Source organism: Salmo salar, chromosome ssa15 (assembly GCF_905237065.1).
Source record: "Salmo salar chromosome ssa15, Ssal_v3.1, whole genome shotgun sequence".
In the NCBI taxonomy this organism is placed as follows: domain Eukaryota; kingdom Metazoa; phylum Chordata; class Actinopteri; order Salmoniformes; family Salmonidae; genus Salmo; species Salmo salar.
In genome coordinates this window covers 16902592-16917435 of record NC_059456.1, presented here as the reverse complement: position 1 = coordinate 16917435, position 14844 = coordinate 16902592, and the positions used below count along the sequence as shown (strand labels likewise).

The 14844-nt window shown below is 44.1% G+C and overlaps 1 protein-coding gene across 1 annotated transcript in view; it reads left to right on the top strand.

Annotated features, from left to right (window-relative positions):
- Positions 1-6491: 6491 nt before the first annotated feature.
- Positions 6492-14844, top strand: part of LOC106571001 (protein phosphatase 1 regulatory subunit 14C) — a 48248-nt gene continuing 39895 nt past the window's right edge. Inside the window, exon 1 of the mRNA XM_045695492.1 lies at positions 6492-6918. Coding sequence (XP_045551448.1) covers positions 6685-6918 — 234 coding nt within the window. The 5' untranslated portion in view covers positions 6492-6684. The remainder of the gene's footprint in view (positions 6919-14844) is intronic.

Sequence of the window (14844 nt, the reverse complement as noted above, 5' to 3'; positions counted from 1 at the left end):
AGTAGTGGTAGTGTCTACAGTAGTAATGGTAGTGACTGGTTATAGTAATGGTAGGGACTGGTTATAGTAATGGTAGTGACTGGTTATTGTAATGGTAGTGACTGGTTATAGTAGTGGTAGTAACTGGTTATAGTAGTGGTAGTGACTGGTTATAGTAGTGGTAGTGATTGGTTATAGTTATAGTAGTGGTAGTGACTGGTTATAGTAGTGGTAGTGACTGGTTATAGTAGCGGTTGTGACTGGTTATAGTAGTGGTAGTGTCTACATTAGTAATGGTAGTGACTGGTTATAGTAGCGGTAGTGACTGGTTATAGTTATAGTAGTGGTAGTGTCTACAGTAGTAATGCTAGTGACTGGTTATAGTAGTGGTAGTGTCTACAGTAGTAATGGTAGTGACTGGTTATAGTAGTGGTAGTGACTGGTTATAGTAGTGGTAGTGACTGGTTATAGTAGCGGTAGTGACTGGTTATAGTTATAGAAGTGGTAGTGTCTACAGTAGTAATCGTAGTGACTGGTTATAGTAGTGGTAGTGTCTACAGTAGTAATGGTAGTGACTGGTTATAGTAGTGGTAGTGACTGGTTATAGTTATAGTAGTTGTAATGTCTACAGTAATAATGGTAGTGACTGGTTATAGTAGTGGTAGTGACTGGTTATAGTAGTGGTAGTGTCTACAGTAGTAATGGTAGTGACTCGTTATAGTAATGGTAGTGACTGGTTATTGTAGTGGTAGTGACTGGTTATAGTTATAGTAGTGGTAGTGTCTACAGTAGTGATGGTAGTGACTGGTTATAGTAGTGGTAGTGACTGGTTATAGTAGTGGTAGTGACTGGTTATAGTAGTGGTAGTGACTGGTTATAGTAGTGGTAGTGTCTACAGTAGTGATGGTAGTGACTGGTTATAGTAGTGGTAGTGTCTACAGTAATGGTAGGGACTGGTTATAGTAGGGGTAGTGTCTATAGTAGTAATGGTAGGGACTGGTTATAGTAATGGTAGGGACTGGTTATAGTAATGGTAGTGTCTACAGTAGTAATGGTAGGGACTGGTTATAGTAATGGTAGTGACTGGTTATAGTTATAGTAGTGGTAGTGTCTACAGTAGTGATGGTAGTGACTGATTATAGTAGTGGTAGTGTCTGGTTATAGTAGTGGTAGTGACTGGTTATAGTTATAGTAGTGGTAGTGTCTACAGTAGTAATGGTAGGGACTGGTTATAGTAGTGGAAGTGTCTACAGTAGTAATGGTAGGGACTGGTTATAGTAATGGTAGGGACTGGTTATAGTAGTGGTAGTGTCTACAGTAGTAATCGTAGTGACTGGTTATAGTAGTGGTAGTGTCTACAGTAGTAATGGTAGTGACTGGTTATAGTAGTGGTAGTGACTGGTTATAGTTATAGTAGTGATAGTGACTGGTTATAGTAGTGGTAGTGCCTACAGCAGTAATGGTAGTGTCTGGTTATAGTAGTGGTAGTGTCTGGTTATAGTAGTGGTAGTGTCTGGTTATAGTAGTGGTAGTGACTGGTTATAGTAGTGGTAGTGACTGGTTATAGTAGTGGTAGTGACTGGTTATAGTAGCGGTAGTGACTGGTTATAGTTATAGTAGTGGTAGTGTCTACAGTAGTAATGGTAGTGACTCGTTATAGTAATGGTAGTGACTGGTTATTGTAGTGGTAGTGACTGGTTATAGTTATAGTAGTGGTAGTGTCTACAGTAGTGATGGTAGTGACTGGTTATAGTAGTGGTAGTGTCTACAGTAGTAATGGTAGGGACTGGTTATAGTAGTGGTAGTGTCTACAGTAGTAATGGTAGGGACTGGTTATAGTAGTGGTAGTGTCTACAGTAGTAATGGTAGGGACTGGTTATAGTAATGGTAGGGACTGGTTATAGTAGTGGTAGTGACTGGTTATAGTAGTGGTAGTGTCTGCAGTAGTAATGGTAGTGACTGGTTATAGTAGTGGTAGTGACTGGTTATAGTTATAGTAGTGGTAGTGACTGGTTATAGTAGTGGTAGTGACTGGTGATAGGAGTGGTAGTGTCTACATTAGTAATGGTAGTGACTGGTTATAGTAGTGGTAGTGACTGGTTATAGTTATAGTAGTGGTAGTGTCTACAGTAGTAATGGTAGTGACTGGTTATAGTAGTGGTAGTGTCTACAGTAATAATGGTAGGGACTGGTTATAGTAGTGGTAGTGACTGGTTATAGTAGTGGTAGTGACTGGTTATAGTAGTGGTAGTGACTGGTTATAGTAGTGGTAGTGACTGGTTATAGTAGTGGTAGTGACTGGTTATAGTAGTGGTAGTGTCTACAGTAGTAATGGTAGGGACTGGTTATAGTAGTGGTAGTGTCTACAGTAGTAATGGTAGGGACTGGTTATAGTAATGGTAGGGACTGGTTATAGTAATGGTAGGGACTGGTTCTAGTAATGGTAGTGACTGGTTATAGTAGTGGTAGTGACTGGTTATAGTAGTGGTAGTGACTGGTTATAGTAGTGGTAGTGGTAGTGACTGGTTATAGTAGTGGTAGTGTCTACAGTAGTAATGTTAGTGACTGGTTATAGTAGTGGTAGTGACTGGTTATAGTTATAATAGTGGTAGTGACTGGTTATAGTATTGGTAGTGTCTACAGTATTAATGGTAGTGTCTGGTTATAGTAGTGGTAGTGTCTGGTTATAGTAGTGGTAGTGTCTGGTTATAGTAGTGGTAGTGTCTGGTTATAGTAGTGGTAGTGACTGGTTATAGTAGTGGTAGTGACTGGTTATAGTAGTGGTAGTGTCTACGGTAGTAATGGTAGTGACTGGTTATAGTAGTGGTAGTGACTGGTTATAGTAGTGGTAGTGTCTGCAGTAGTAATGGTAGTGACTGGTTATAGTAGTGGTAGTGACTGGTTATAGTTATAGTAGTGGTAGTGACTGGTTATAGTAGTGGTAGTGACTGGTTATAGTTATAGTAGTGGTAGTGACTGGTTATAGTAGTGGTAGTGACTGGTTATAGGAGTGGTAGTGTCTACATTAGTAATGGTAGTGACTGGTTATAGTAGTGGTAGTGACTGGTTATAGTAGTGGTAGTGTCTACAGTAGTAATGGTAGTGACTGGTTATAGTAGTGGTAGTGTCTACAGTAGTAATGGTAGGGACTGGTTATAGTAATGGTAGGGACTGGTTATAGTATTGGTAGTGACTGGTTATAGTAGTGGTAGTGACTGGTTATAGTAGTGGTAGTGACTGGTTATAGTAGTGGTAGTGACTGGTTATAGTAGTGGTAGTGACTGGTTATAGTAGTGGTAGTGCCTACAGTAGTAATGGTAGTGACTGGTTATAGTAGTGGTAGTGACTGGTTATAGTAGTTGTCGTGTCTTTGGCTATGCCGGATTAAGTGATATGACAGGCTAATTTATAAAATGATTTCTCTGTAATTAATATTACCTGATTAAGCTAATCATGTAAATGTAATTAACTAGAAAGTCGGGGCACCACGGAAGAACGTTTATAGAGCTGTTATCTTCCGAATAAACTCTTAAAATACTTAGTAATATTTTACATCGATAGCCGTCATCTCAATCCTCACCTTATTTTCAGTCTCATAATGAAAGTTGTAAATTCTTGGCTATCTTCACGAACCCTGGCTAACAAGTTGAATCAGCAATACAAAATTGGGTTTAATTATTTATTTACTAAATACCTAACTAATCACACAGAATTACAAATACACAGAATACAATGACGTCATACAGAAAACGTCCTGGTGGACGGAACCTGTATCATGGCTGGTTACACAAAGGAAAGGGGGTTGGGCTTGAATGAAAGAGCGGGAAGATTTAGGAACAAAGAAACAGCAGCTATGCTATCGTAAATACATTATCTCATGCATTCTAAATTACCGCCCATTTGGAAAAGGAAAATGCAATAAATATTTACTCTGAGCTGCGCTTCGGTAAATTGGTCGTAGATGCTGGCCGGGTTGGCCAACAGATTTTCCTGTACTCGGAACAATGTCTCTGGTGGTAAATTGGATACGTGGTGGTATCTTCGTCCGTCTGTTAGACTGGATCCGTCGTCCGTCCTTTCCTAGCCCACGTCGACAGCGGCAGCTGCTAACTCAACGGCTAGGAAGTATCACTTCTGTAGTGAATAAGCTCAAAGTTCATACCATTCGCCATCAAAGCTCACGCCGAGGTTGGCATAGTTCTGTCCTTGATATGTGTGTCTCCTTCTAACGTGGAGGCTGCAGCCCTCCCGTACTGGAACAACCTGGTTATCATTTCGTCAAAGGATTATATAGTGGAGAGGGGGAGGGAGGTGTTTCATCGTTTATAACCCCTGTCTCTTCACAGGGTTGGGTTACTGATCGAGCAGGGTACTTTCCTTATGAAAACCCAAATCTCTCATTCGGAAGCTAAAATTACATTTCATCTCCTAACAAACATTTTCAATATCAAACATTTCAATTGCATAACACTTCCATGTGACTCTGATAACTAGAGGGTGTATACTTTCTCAGATACAGTTTATGTCGTCCTGTCGTCAGTCATAATGTCTCAGATGACAACCGAACTGACATACATACTCATTACGTTCCCAAGCATATTTCCAACTGGTTTTATTAACAAAATATGTGGTACCTTTCTCCATTTGTTTGATGTTCCCAGACTCTCTATATTTAACAGGACAGCAGTCCTTCAGTAGGGTCAGTAAGAGAGGGGAAGGGGGAAAGGTATTTATGGGGGGGGTCATAAACCTTACCCACAGGCCAACGTCATGACATAGTGGTAGTGTCTACATTAGTAATGGTAGTGACTGGTTATAGTAGTGGTAATGTCTGGTTATAGGAATGGTAGTGTCTGGTTATAGTAATGGTAGTGTCTACAGTAGTAATGGTAGTGACTGGTTATAGTAGTGGTAGTGACTGGTTATAGTAGTGGTAGTGATTGGTTATAGTTATAGTAGTGGTAGTGACTGGTTGTAGTAGTGGTAGTGACTGGTTATAGTAGTGGTAGTGACTGGTTATAGTAGTGGTAGTGACTGGTTATAGTTATAGTAGTGGTAGTGACTGGTTATAGTAGTGGTAGTGTCTGGTTATAGTAATGGTAGTGTCTGGTTATAGTAGTGGTAGTGACTGGTTATAGTAGTGGTAATGTCTACAGTAGTAATGGTAGTGACTGGTTATAGTTATAGTAGTGGTAGTGACTGGTTATAGTAGTGGTAGTGACTGGTTATAGTAGTGGTAGTGACTGGTTATAGTAGTGGTAGTGACTGGTTATAGTAGTGGTAGTGACTGGTTATAGTAGTGGTAGTGACTGGTTATAGTAATGGTAGTGACGGGTTATAGTAATGGTAGTGACTGGTTATAGTAGTGGTAGTGTCTGGTTATAGTAGTGACTGGGTATAGTAGTGGTAGTGACTGGGTATAGTAGTGGTAGTGACTGGTTATAGTAGTGGTAGTGACTGGTTATAGTAGTGGTAGTGACTGGTTATAGTAGTGGTAGTGACTGGTTATAGTAGTGGTAGTGTCTGGTTATAGTAGTGGTAGTGTCTACAGTAGTAATAGTGACTGGTTATAGTAGTGGTAGTGACTGGTTATAGTAGTGGTAGTGACTGGTTATAGTAGTGGTAGTGACTGGTTATAGTTATAGTAGTGGTAGTGACTGGTTATAGTAGTGGTAGTGTCTACAGTAGTAATGGTAGTGACTGGTTATAGTAGTGGTAGTGTCTGCAGTAGTAATGGTAGTGACTGGTTATAGTAGTGGTAGTGACTGGTTATAGTTATAGTAGTGGTAGTGACTGGTTATAGTTATAGTAGTGGTAGTGACTGGTTATAGTTATAGTAGTGACTGGTTATAGTAGTGGTAGTGTCTGCAGTAGTAATGGTAGTGACTGGTTATAGTAGTGGTAGTGACTGGTTATAGTTATAGTAGTGGTAATGTCTACAGTAGTAATGGTAGTGACTGGTTATAGTAGTGGTAGTGACTGGTTATAGTAGTGGTAGTGACTGGTTATAGTAGTGGTAGTGACTGGTTATAGTAGTGGTAGTGACTGGTTATAGTAGTGGTAGTGTCTGCAGTAGTAATGGTAGTGACTGGTTATAGTAGTGGTAGTGACTGGTTATAGTAGTGGTAGTGACTGGTTATAGTAGTGGTAGTGAATGGTTATAGTAGTGGTAGTGACTGGTTATAGTTATAGTAGTGGTAGTGACTGGTTATAGTTATAGTAGTGGTAGTGATTGGTTATAGTAGTGGTAGTGACTGGTTATAGTAGTGGTAGTGTCTGCAGTAGTAATGGTAGTGACTGGTTATAGTTACAGTAGTGCTAGTTCCTTTACCATGTACAGTAGACTTTTACCTGACCAGGTCATGAGATCAGGAAAAAACTCCAGGACCCAGAAAAGATGAACGAATTTTACCACACACCTTTTGAGCCTGTGTTGCCACCTTCTTTATTAAAGAGCAGGCTTTTGTTTCATCCCAGCACTAATCACATCATCTGACAGAGAGGAACGGGCTTCAGATCCGATGAAGGAATTCTTCGGGCACGCTCCACCCCCCTCCGCTGTACTCCCCTGGACGCGCTGTACTCCCCTGGACGCGCTGTGCTTTAAATAGCAGGTGTTTAAATACTGTTCCTGCTCAGCCTGTCAGTACTGTATAGGTCTGTATCTCCGTCCCTCTCTCTTTAACACCGACAAAAACACACGCCATGTCAGCCGCCAGCACCGAGACCAGCGCCCAGTTGCTAGCGGCAGCCAGCCGGGTTTTCTTCCAGCCGCCGGCCGGGGTTGGGTGCGCTGGTTCCGGCCCCATGCCGCGGGATGACCCGGTCCAGAGGAAGCAGGGGAAAGTGACGGTGAAATACGACAGGAAGGAGCTGCGGAAGAGACTGATCCTGGAGGAGTGGATCATTGAACAACTAAGCGATCTGTACGACTGTGAGGTGAGGAGAGGAGGAGGAGAGGAGAGGAGGTTTTATGGGCACTTTGGGTTGGTTATTCTTGGAGGATTCGGGATGAATTATTAATTGCCAAGATAATCAGTGTTTTTTAAAATGTTGTCTTTAGAGTTTGGAGTGTGTTTCGGTATGTTTGCAGTGGTGGTGCGTAAAGCATGGGGAAGTGGACATGTTTGTGGTTTGGTTAACTGTGTAAATCTGCCGGTCACACCGGTCTATTGTCCCCTCTCTCCCCGGCTTCACTGTTTCTCCCCTGGGCAGGCAGCTTCCAAGAGAGGGTCTCACCGGTCTATTGTCCTCTCTCTCCCCGGCTACACTGTTTCTCCCCTGGGCAGGCAGCTTCCAAGAGAGGGTCGCACAGAACAGATGAACCACTCGGCAGAAACTGGTTGAAATCAACGTTTCCACGTTATTTCAACCAAATAAAAAAAAAGCCATCGATGTTACGGCATTTTGTAATTTTTCCACCGAACTTTTAACCTAAATCCAATGACGTGACATTTTGTTGAGTTCACGTTGAATTCACGTTAGTTGACAACTCAACCAAATGTAGACATTGAAGTGAAGTCTGTGCCCAGTGGGGAATGACTGTTTTTTGAGGTCGTAAAACACCTCACACAGCTGCGCTTTAAGCATCAGACTCTTTTTTTGTAGCCGAGTCCAATCTCCTTTAACTGCTGACAACGCGTTTACAGTCGGCTATAGAAGGGCTGATTTGTCAATAGGCCGACAGACAGACAAATATCGTCTCACACTGGGCTACACCCTTTACCAGAATACACAATTTGTTTAATTAATTCATAATGTCGACCCGAATAGTTTTGTGTTTTTCTATTGATTCAAAATAATGCTTAAAGGAAGTGGAAACTGCTGGTCTAGATAATGATTGGTTGTCTGGTATGTGAGTCCATTCATGTTAATATCTGCCTGTGATGAGTCGGGAATATTCTTAACCCTTCTGATCACATGCAAGTCCGTGTCTTTCCCTGAGAAATGGTATTGACCGAGACATTGGAATGCGGTCTCACGGCGACGGTCGGTACGTTCTTTAACAGTTTTAGAGCTGAGAGCATCTCCACAGTGCTGTGTTCTCCATAGCGTGCAGGATGCTGCTAGACTGGAGAGGAGAGGAGAGGGCTGTGGGTTAACCAATGACATGAGGAGGAGAGGGCAGTGGGTTAACCAATGACGTGAGGAGGAGAGGGCAGTGGGTGAACCAATGACGTGAGGAGGAGAGGGCTGTGGGTTAACCAATGACATGAGGAGGAGAGGGCAGTGGGTTAACCAATGACATGAGGAGGAGAGGGCTGTGGGTTAACCAATGACAGGAGGAGAGGGCTGTGGGTTAACCAATGACAGGAGGAGGAGAGGGCTGTGGGTTAACCAATGACATGAGGAGAGGGCAGTGGGTTAACCAATGACAGGAGGAGAGGGCAGTGGGTTAACCAATGACATGAGGAGAGGAGGGCAGTGGGTTAACCAATGACATGAGGAGAGGGCAGTGGGTTAACCAATGACATGAGGAGGAGAGGGCAGTGGGTTAACCAATGACATGAGGAGGAGAGGGCAGTGGGTTAACCGATGACATGAGGAGGAGAGGGCAGTGGGTTAACCAATGACATGAGGAGGAGAGGGCAGTGGGTTAACCAATGACAGGAGGAGGAGAGGGCAGTGGGTTAACCAATGACAGGAGGAGGAGAGGGCAGTGGGTTAACCAATGACATGAGGAGGAGAGGGCAGTGGGTTAACCAATGACAGGAGGAGGAGAGGGCAGTGGGTTAACCAATGACAGGAGGAGAGGGCAGTGGGTTAACCAATGACATGAGGAGAGGAGGGCAGTGGGCTAACCAATGACATGAGGAGGAGAGGGCAGTGGGTTAACCAATGACAGGAGGAGGAGAGGGCAGTGGGTTAACCAATGACATGAGGAAGAGAGGGCAGTGGGTTAACCAATGACAGGAGGAGGAGAGGGCAGTGGGTTAACCAATGACATGAGGAGAGGAGGGCAGTGGGTTAACCAATGACAGGAGGAGAGGAGGGCAGTGGGTTAACACCTGGCCTTAGCTGGTTAGCCCTGGTCTGTAGCCATGCCAGTCCCTCCTGGCCTTAGCTGGTTAGCCCTGGTCTGTAGCCATGCCAGTCAATCCTGGCCTTAGCTGGTTAGCCCTGGTCTGTAGCCATGCCAGTCCATCCTGGCCTTAGCTGGTTAGCCCTGGTCTGTAGCCATGCCAGTCCATCCTGGCCTTAGCTGGTTAGCCCTGGTCTGTAGCCATGCCAGTCCATCCTGGCCTTAGCTTGTTAGCCCTGGTCTGTAGCCATGCCAGTCCATCCTGGCCTAAGCTTGTTAGCCCTGGTCTGTAGCCATGCCAGTCCATCCTGGCCTTAGCTGGTTAGCCCTGGTCTGTAGCCATGCCAGTCCATCCTGGCCTTAGCTGGTTAGCTCTGGTCTGTAGCCATGCCAGTCCATCCTGGTCTTAGCTGGTTAGCCCTGGTCTGTAGCCATGCCAGTCCCTCCTGGCCGTAACTGGTTAGCCCTGGTCTGTAGCCATGCCAGTCCATCATGGCCTTAGCTGGTTAGCCCTGGTCTGTAGCCATGCCAGTCCATCATGGCCTTAGCTGGTTAGCCCTGGTCTGTAGCCATGCCAGTCCATCATGGCCTTAGCTGGTTAGCCCTGGTCTGTAGCCATGCCAGTCCATCATGGCCTTAGCTGGTTAGCCCTGGTCTGTAGCCATGCCAGTCCATCATGGCCTTAGCTGGTTAGCCCTGGTCTGTAGCCATGCCAGTCTCTACTGGCCGTAACTGGTTAGCCCTGGTCTGTAGCCATGCCAGTCCATCCTGGCCTTAGCTGGTTAGCCCTGGTCTGTAGCCATGCCAGTCCATCCTGGCCTTAGCTGGTTAGCCTTGGTCTTCAGTTGCAGCCTACATGGAGTCGTTCTATACTGCTAACTGTTAAAGAGGGACTACCCTAAACAGCAACTTCTCCTTTTAAAACGGCCAATGTGGCATCGATATGAGTCAGACATTTACTCTAGTGTCTAAATGGACTAAAGTCTCAGTCTCGTCCCAAAACGGAGATTTTCAAGATGATGGGAAGAAATTGAATGTCATGGAATGAAAGGTACTGTAACAGTTTTCCTTGATGGTTGGGGTTTATTTCAATCCCGCCCACAGCTGGCAACATCCAAATAATCATCAATTCAAAGCACAGCTGCACGCGACCTGACCGTATTACCCATGGTCCATTTGGTTTGACATTTGATTTCCCTGTGGGACTTGTTGGGGACCATCAGTAAATTACACAGTGTACACGGGACAATGTTTTAAAATGTCAATAGCTCTAACTGTCAATGACCTAACAACCTCAAAGCAACTATAAATTGTAGAAAGTCATAGACATATATTAAAAGCGTTTAATGAGATGACTTAAAGATGTGCAACATGAAAATATTGTCTAATTTACTTTTTTATAAAAAATTGACGGTCCCTAACTATCCCCAGAGATAGGCTACCTTTAGCCAAAGGTCGCACACCAGCCAGCTGAAGCTAATTGGCGATAGAAGTTGGCTAATGCTAGTTATCCTAGGAGACTTCAATATACAACACCTGGTTAGAGTTATCTAGAAGGGTGAGTGACTGTTCTCCTTTTAAAAAAATGTTCTTGGGCATGTTTTGCTGAATCGGCAGCGCTTTGCGGTCCGTCTCTGTATCGGTTTCATATGAAAGCCTGATACTAGTGTACAGAACAGAGCAGTGTGTGTTTAATAGAGTAGAGAAAGGGTCGCTTCACATTCAGGGACATGTATTTCTGTTTCCTGTAACTCAGCCACAGTTAGGGTGATAGGTAGACCAGGGTGTGCATGACAGTTAATTAAACCCAATCACAATATTCGTCTGTCGTCATGAGAATTAAGATTATCGTAACCCCGTTTTATATGATAATGAAAATAATCTGAACTTTTCATTCCATGGTACGTTATCCAGAGCAGAATACTATCGTAGATCTCTCTAGTGTACTAACAGAGGCAAGAAGACTATAATGACCTAACAAACAGAAATTAACAGTGCTATTTGTCAAACATAATCCTCTTGTCGCCCTCGCAATGTTCTCTTGTCGCTCTCCTCTCCTCTCCTCTCCTCTCCTCTCTCTGTATATTGTCTCTCTCTGGGCATAGTATTACATAATCAGTGATGAATTTCTCTCCTGTCTCTTGTGGGACTCTGCTTTTTTCAGGACACACAGAGGGGAAGAGAGAGAGAGCGATCTCCCCAACATTACTCCTCTCTAGCTCAGTGTTGTGTCTCTGTGTGGAGCTCAGACCCTGCTCTCGATGCTCTGTGTGTTCAGTAGCCTACTATCTGTGTAGAGATGTGTGTGTGTTCAGTAGCTTACTATCTGTGTAGAGATATGTGTGTGTGTTCAGTAGCCTACTATCTGTGTAGAGATGTGTGTGTGTTCAGTAGCCTACTATCTGTGTAGAGATATGTGTGTGTGTGTGTCCAGTAGCCTACTATCTGTGTAGAGATATGTGAGTGTGTGTTCAGTAGCATACTATCTGTGTAGATATGTGTGTGTGTGTGTTCAGTGCTGAGGTTAAGGTTAGGAGTCCAGCCTACTATCTGTGTAGAGATGTATGTGTGTGTGTTCAGTGCTGAGGTTAAGGTTAGGAGTCCAGCCTACTATCTGTGTAGAGTGTTGTGTGTGGTGTGTGTGTGTGTGTGTGTGTGTGTGTGTGTGTGTGTGTGTGTTCAGTGCTGAGGTTAAGGTTAGGAGTTCAGCCTACTTCTAGAAAAGAGTCTGTATGGTGATGGATCAATATGGCTGAGAGAGAGTCAGTCAGTTGATGGCATTAGTGCTGCTCAAGCCTTTTCTCTCTGTGTGACACACACACACACACACACACACACACACACACACACACACAGAGGGAGGGAGACAATGCGATCTGGGTCATTGTGTATGGACCAAATGGAGCCAGTGGCCTACAGGCAATCTACATCATCATGGTTCATAACAACTCACAGTTGTCTGTCTGTCTGTCTGTCTGTCTGTCTGTCTGTCTGTCTGTCTGTCTGTCTGTCTGTCCCTCTGTCTCTGTCCCTCTGTCTCTGTCCCTCTGTCTCTGTCCCTCTGTCTCTGTCCCTCTGTCTCTGTCCCTCTGTCTCTCTGTCTCTGTGTCTGTCTCTGTCTCTCTACACAGTATTATTACGTTCTGCATAGGAGTCTGTATGGTGAGGGCCAGTCTGAGGGCCGGTCTGAGGGCAGTGTGTGTGTATTTGAAAATAAGTAGTTATTTTCTTTTTTATATTACTACTTTAGTAGTATTACTCCTTTTATATTATATTACTACAATAGTATGGTACTACATTAGTATTATGATACTACATTAGTATTGTGGTACTACTTTAGTATTGTGGTAATACATTAGTATTATGGTACTGCTTTAGTATTACAGTACTACTTTAGTATTACGGTACTGCTTTAGTATTAAGGTACAACTTTAGTATTATGGTACTGCTTTAGTATTGTGGTACTACATTAGTTTTACGGTACTACTTTAGTATTATGGTACTGCTTTAGTATTGTGGTACTACATTAGTATTACGGTACTACATTAGTATTATGGTACTGCTTTAATACTATGGTACTACATTAGTTTTATGGTACTACTTTAGTATTATGGTACTACATTAGTATTATATCTACTATTGTTGCCGCTGTTGTTTTCATATTTGTTATGCGTATCACTTGGCAACATTGACCTTGCCCTTCATGCCATTACAGAATATTGCATTTGAGTTGGGAGAGGGAGAGGAGAGGGTGGTCATTTTGCTACTTGGCGTCAACAGTCAGAGGAGAATTGGAGCAGCTGTACTCTGTTCTCTCTCTCTCTCTCTCTCTCTCTCTCCGTCTCTCTCTCCCGCTCTTCCTCTCTCCCTCTCTCGCTCTTCCTCTCTCTCTCCCTCTCTCTTCCTCTCTCTCTCCCTCTCCGTCTCTCTCTCTCCCTCTTTCTCTCTGTCTCGCTCCCCCTCTCTCTCTGTCTCTCTCTCTCTCTCTCTATACTCTCTCCCCCCTCTCTCTCTCCCTCCCCCCCACTCTCACTCTCATTGAAATTCACATTTATTTTTGTTTTTATTGAATGAATAGTTGGCTACACATGGAAAATTAACATTATTATTATTACTACTAAAATGAATGTCCCTTTTTAACATTTTTACCCCAACTACCACCAGCAGGTTGATGTTTATTAGCATGATGATTCTTGTCCTGGAGGCAGAACTGAGCGATGTCCCCTTGGATAGGCCAGCTGCAACGTGAAAATTGGCTCTATTGTAAAAAAAAAAAAAAGATAATGAAATTAGCTTTGGCTCTGCCACGGCATATAGTCATTACTATATTAATGCCATTACGTTTTTGTCATTAACATCAACATTATCAAAACCACAAGCTAGAACGAGGACATTTTTCATTTCACTGGTTTTGACTTCCTGTGTATTCGTCTGCTCATAGTGAACCACAAAGTCCGGCGTTCATAGCGAAGGTAGACGGGGCGTACATGCCGAAGGTAGACGGGGCGTTCATGGCGAAGGTAGACGGGGCGTTCATGGCGAAGGTAGACGGGGCGTTCATGGCGAAGGTAGACGGGGCGTTCATGGCGAAGGTAGACGGGGCGTTCATGGCGAAGGTAGACGGGGCGTTCATGGCGAAGGTAGACGGTGCGTTCATGGCGAAGGTAGACGGTGCGTACATAGCGAAGGTAGACGGTGCGTACATAGCGAAGGTAGACGGGGCGTTCATAGCGAAGGTAGACGGGGCGTACATAGCGAAGGTAGACGGGGCGTTCATAGCGGAGGTAGACGGGGCGTTCATAGCGGAGGTAGACGGGGCGTTCATAGCGGAGGTAGACGGGGCGTTCATGGCGAAGGTAGACGGGGCGTTCATGGCGAAGGTAGACGGGGCGTTCATGGCGAAGGTAGACGGGGCGTTCATGGCGAAGGTAGACGGGGCGTTCATGGCGAAGGTAGACGGGGCGTTCATGGCGAAGGTAGACGGGGCGTTCATAGCGAAGGTAGATCTTCGTAGTTTCCTTTGAACGACCAAAACACAGTAATCTCAGAAATTTTCTAGGAACAATTATTATTCTTTTTTTTAACGTTTGTTTTTCACTAACGTTTGGCGTCATGCCTGTGTGGTGTTTTGTGTCTGGCTGAAAATGATCTTTCACCGTTCTACCTACCAGAGATTTACTCCGACGCTGCCAGTGGCTTGCGGCTATTGTTAGTGCTGCGTCAATTCAATTCTGGTATCAGAACAAAATTTAACACTAGGCTACTGAATATATTTTCAGCTGTTTATTAATAGAATTAGTCAAGCAGAATAAATGGTAAATGCAATCTTCGTATATACGGGTTCACTGTAACACCTCGCAGGGCAAACAGAGAACTGAAAATGACATCATAAGTTCTTCATTAAATACTCTGACAGAGATAGTTCCAGCTCACTGCTGGCCTGTCAGAGGGAAGATGAGCGTGGTTTAAACTTACTCATCCTATCGTTGGCGTGCAGGCTGGTCCCAGCCTCTAGACGCATCTTTGTTGCCAAGCATAGTTGTCTTCTAGCTTATCTTCCTGTGTGTACCCGAGAGTCAGACACCCAAGGACAGTGCCTGTTCTTGTGCCACAGCCATTCTCCCCTCTATCAGTTCCTCACATACACCTGTCCATGAGCGGCCCCACAACCAGGCATTGTGTGTGTGTGTCACGAGTCTACTCAGCCTACACTCCTACTAGCCAGCAACCCTCCAGTTAGTCATGTCTATTATATGTTGCTCAATCTATGTTAATACAATATAAACCTCTTAGTGCATTACAGTCCATTCATACTTAGGCCTACATCTACTGTAAATGGTAAT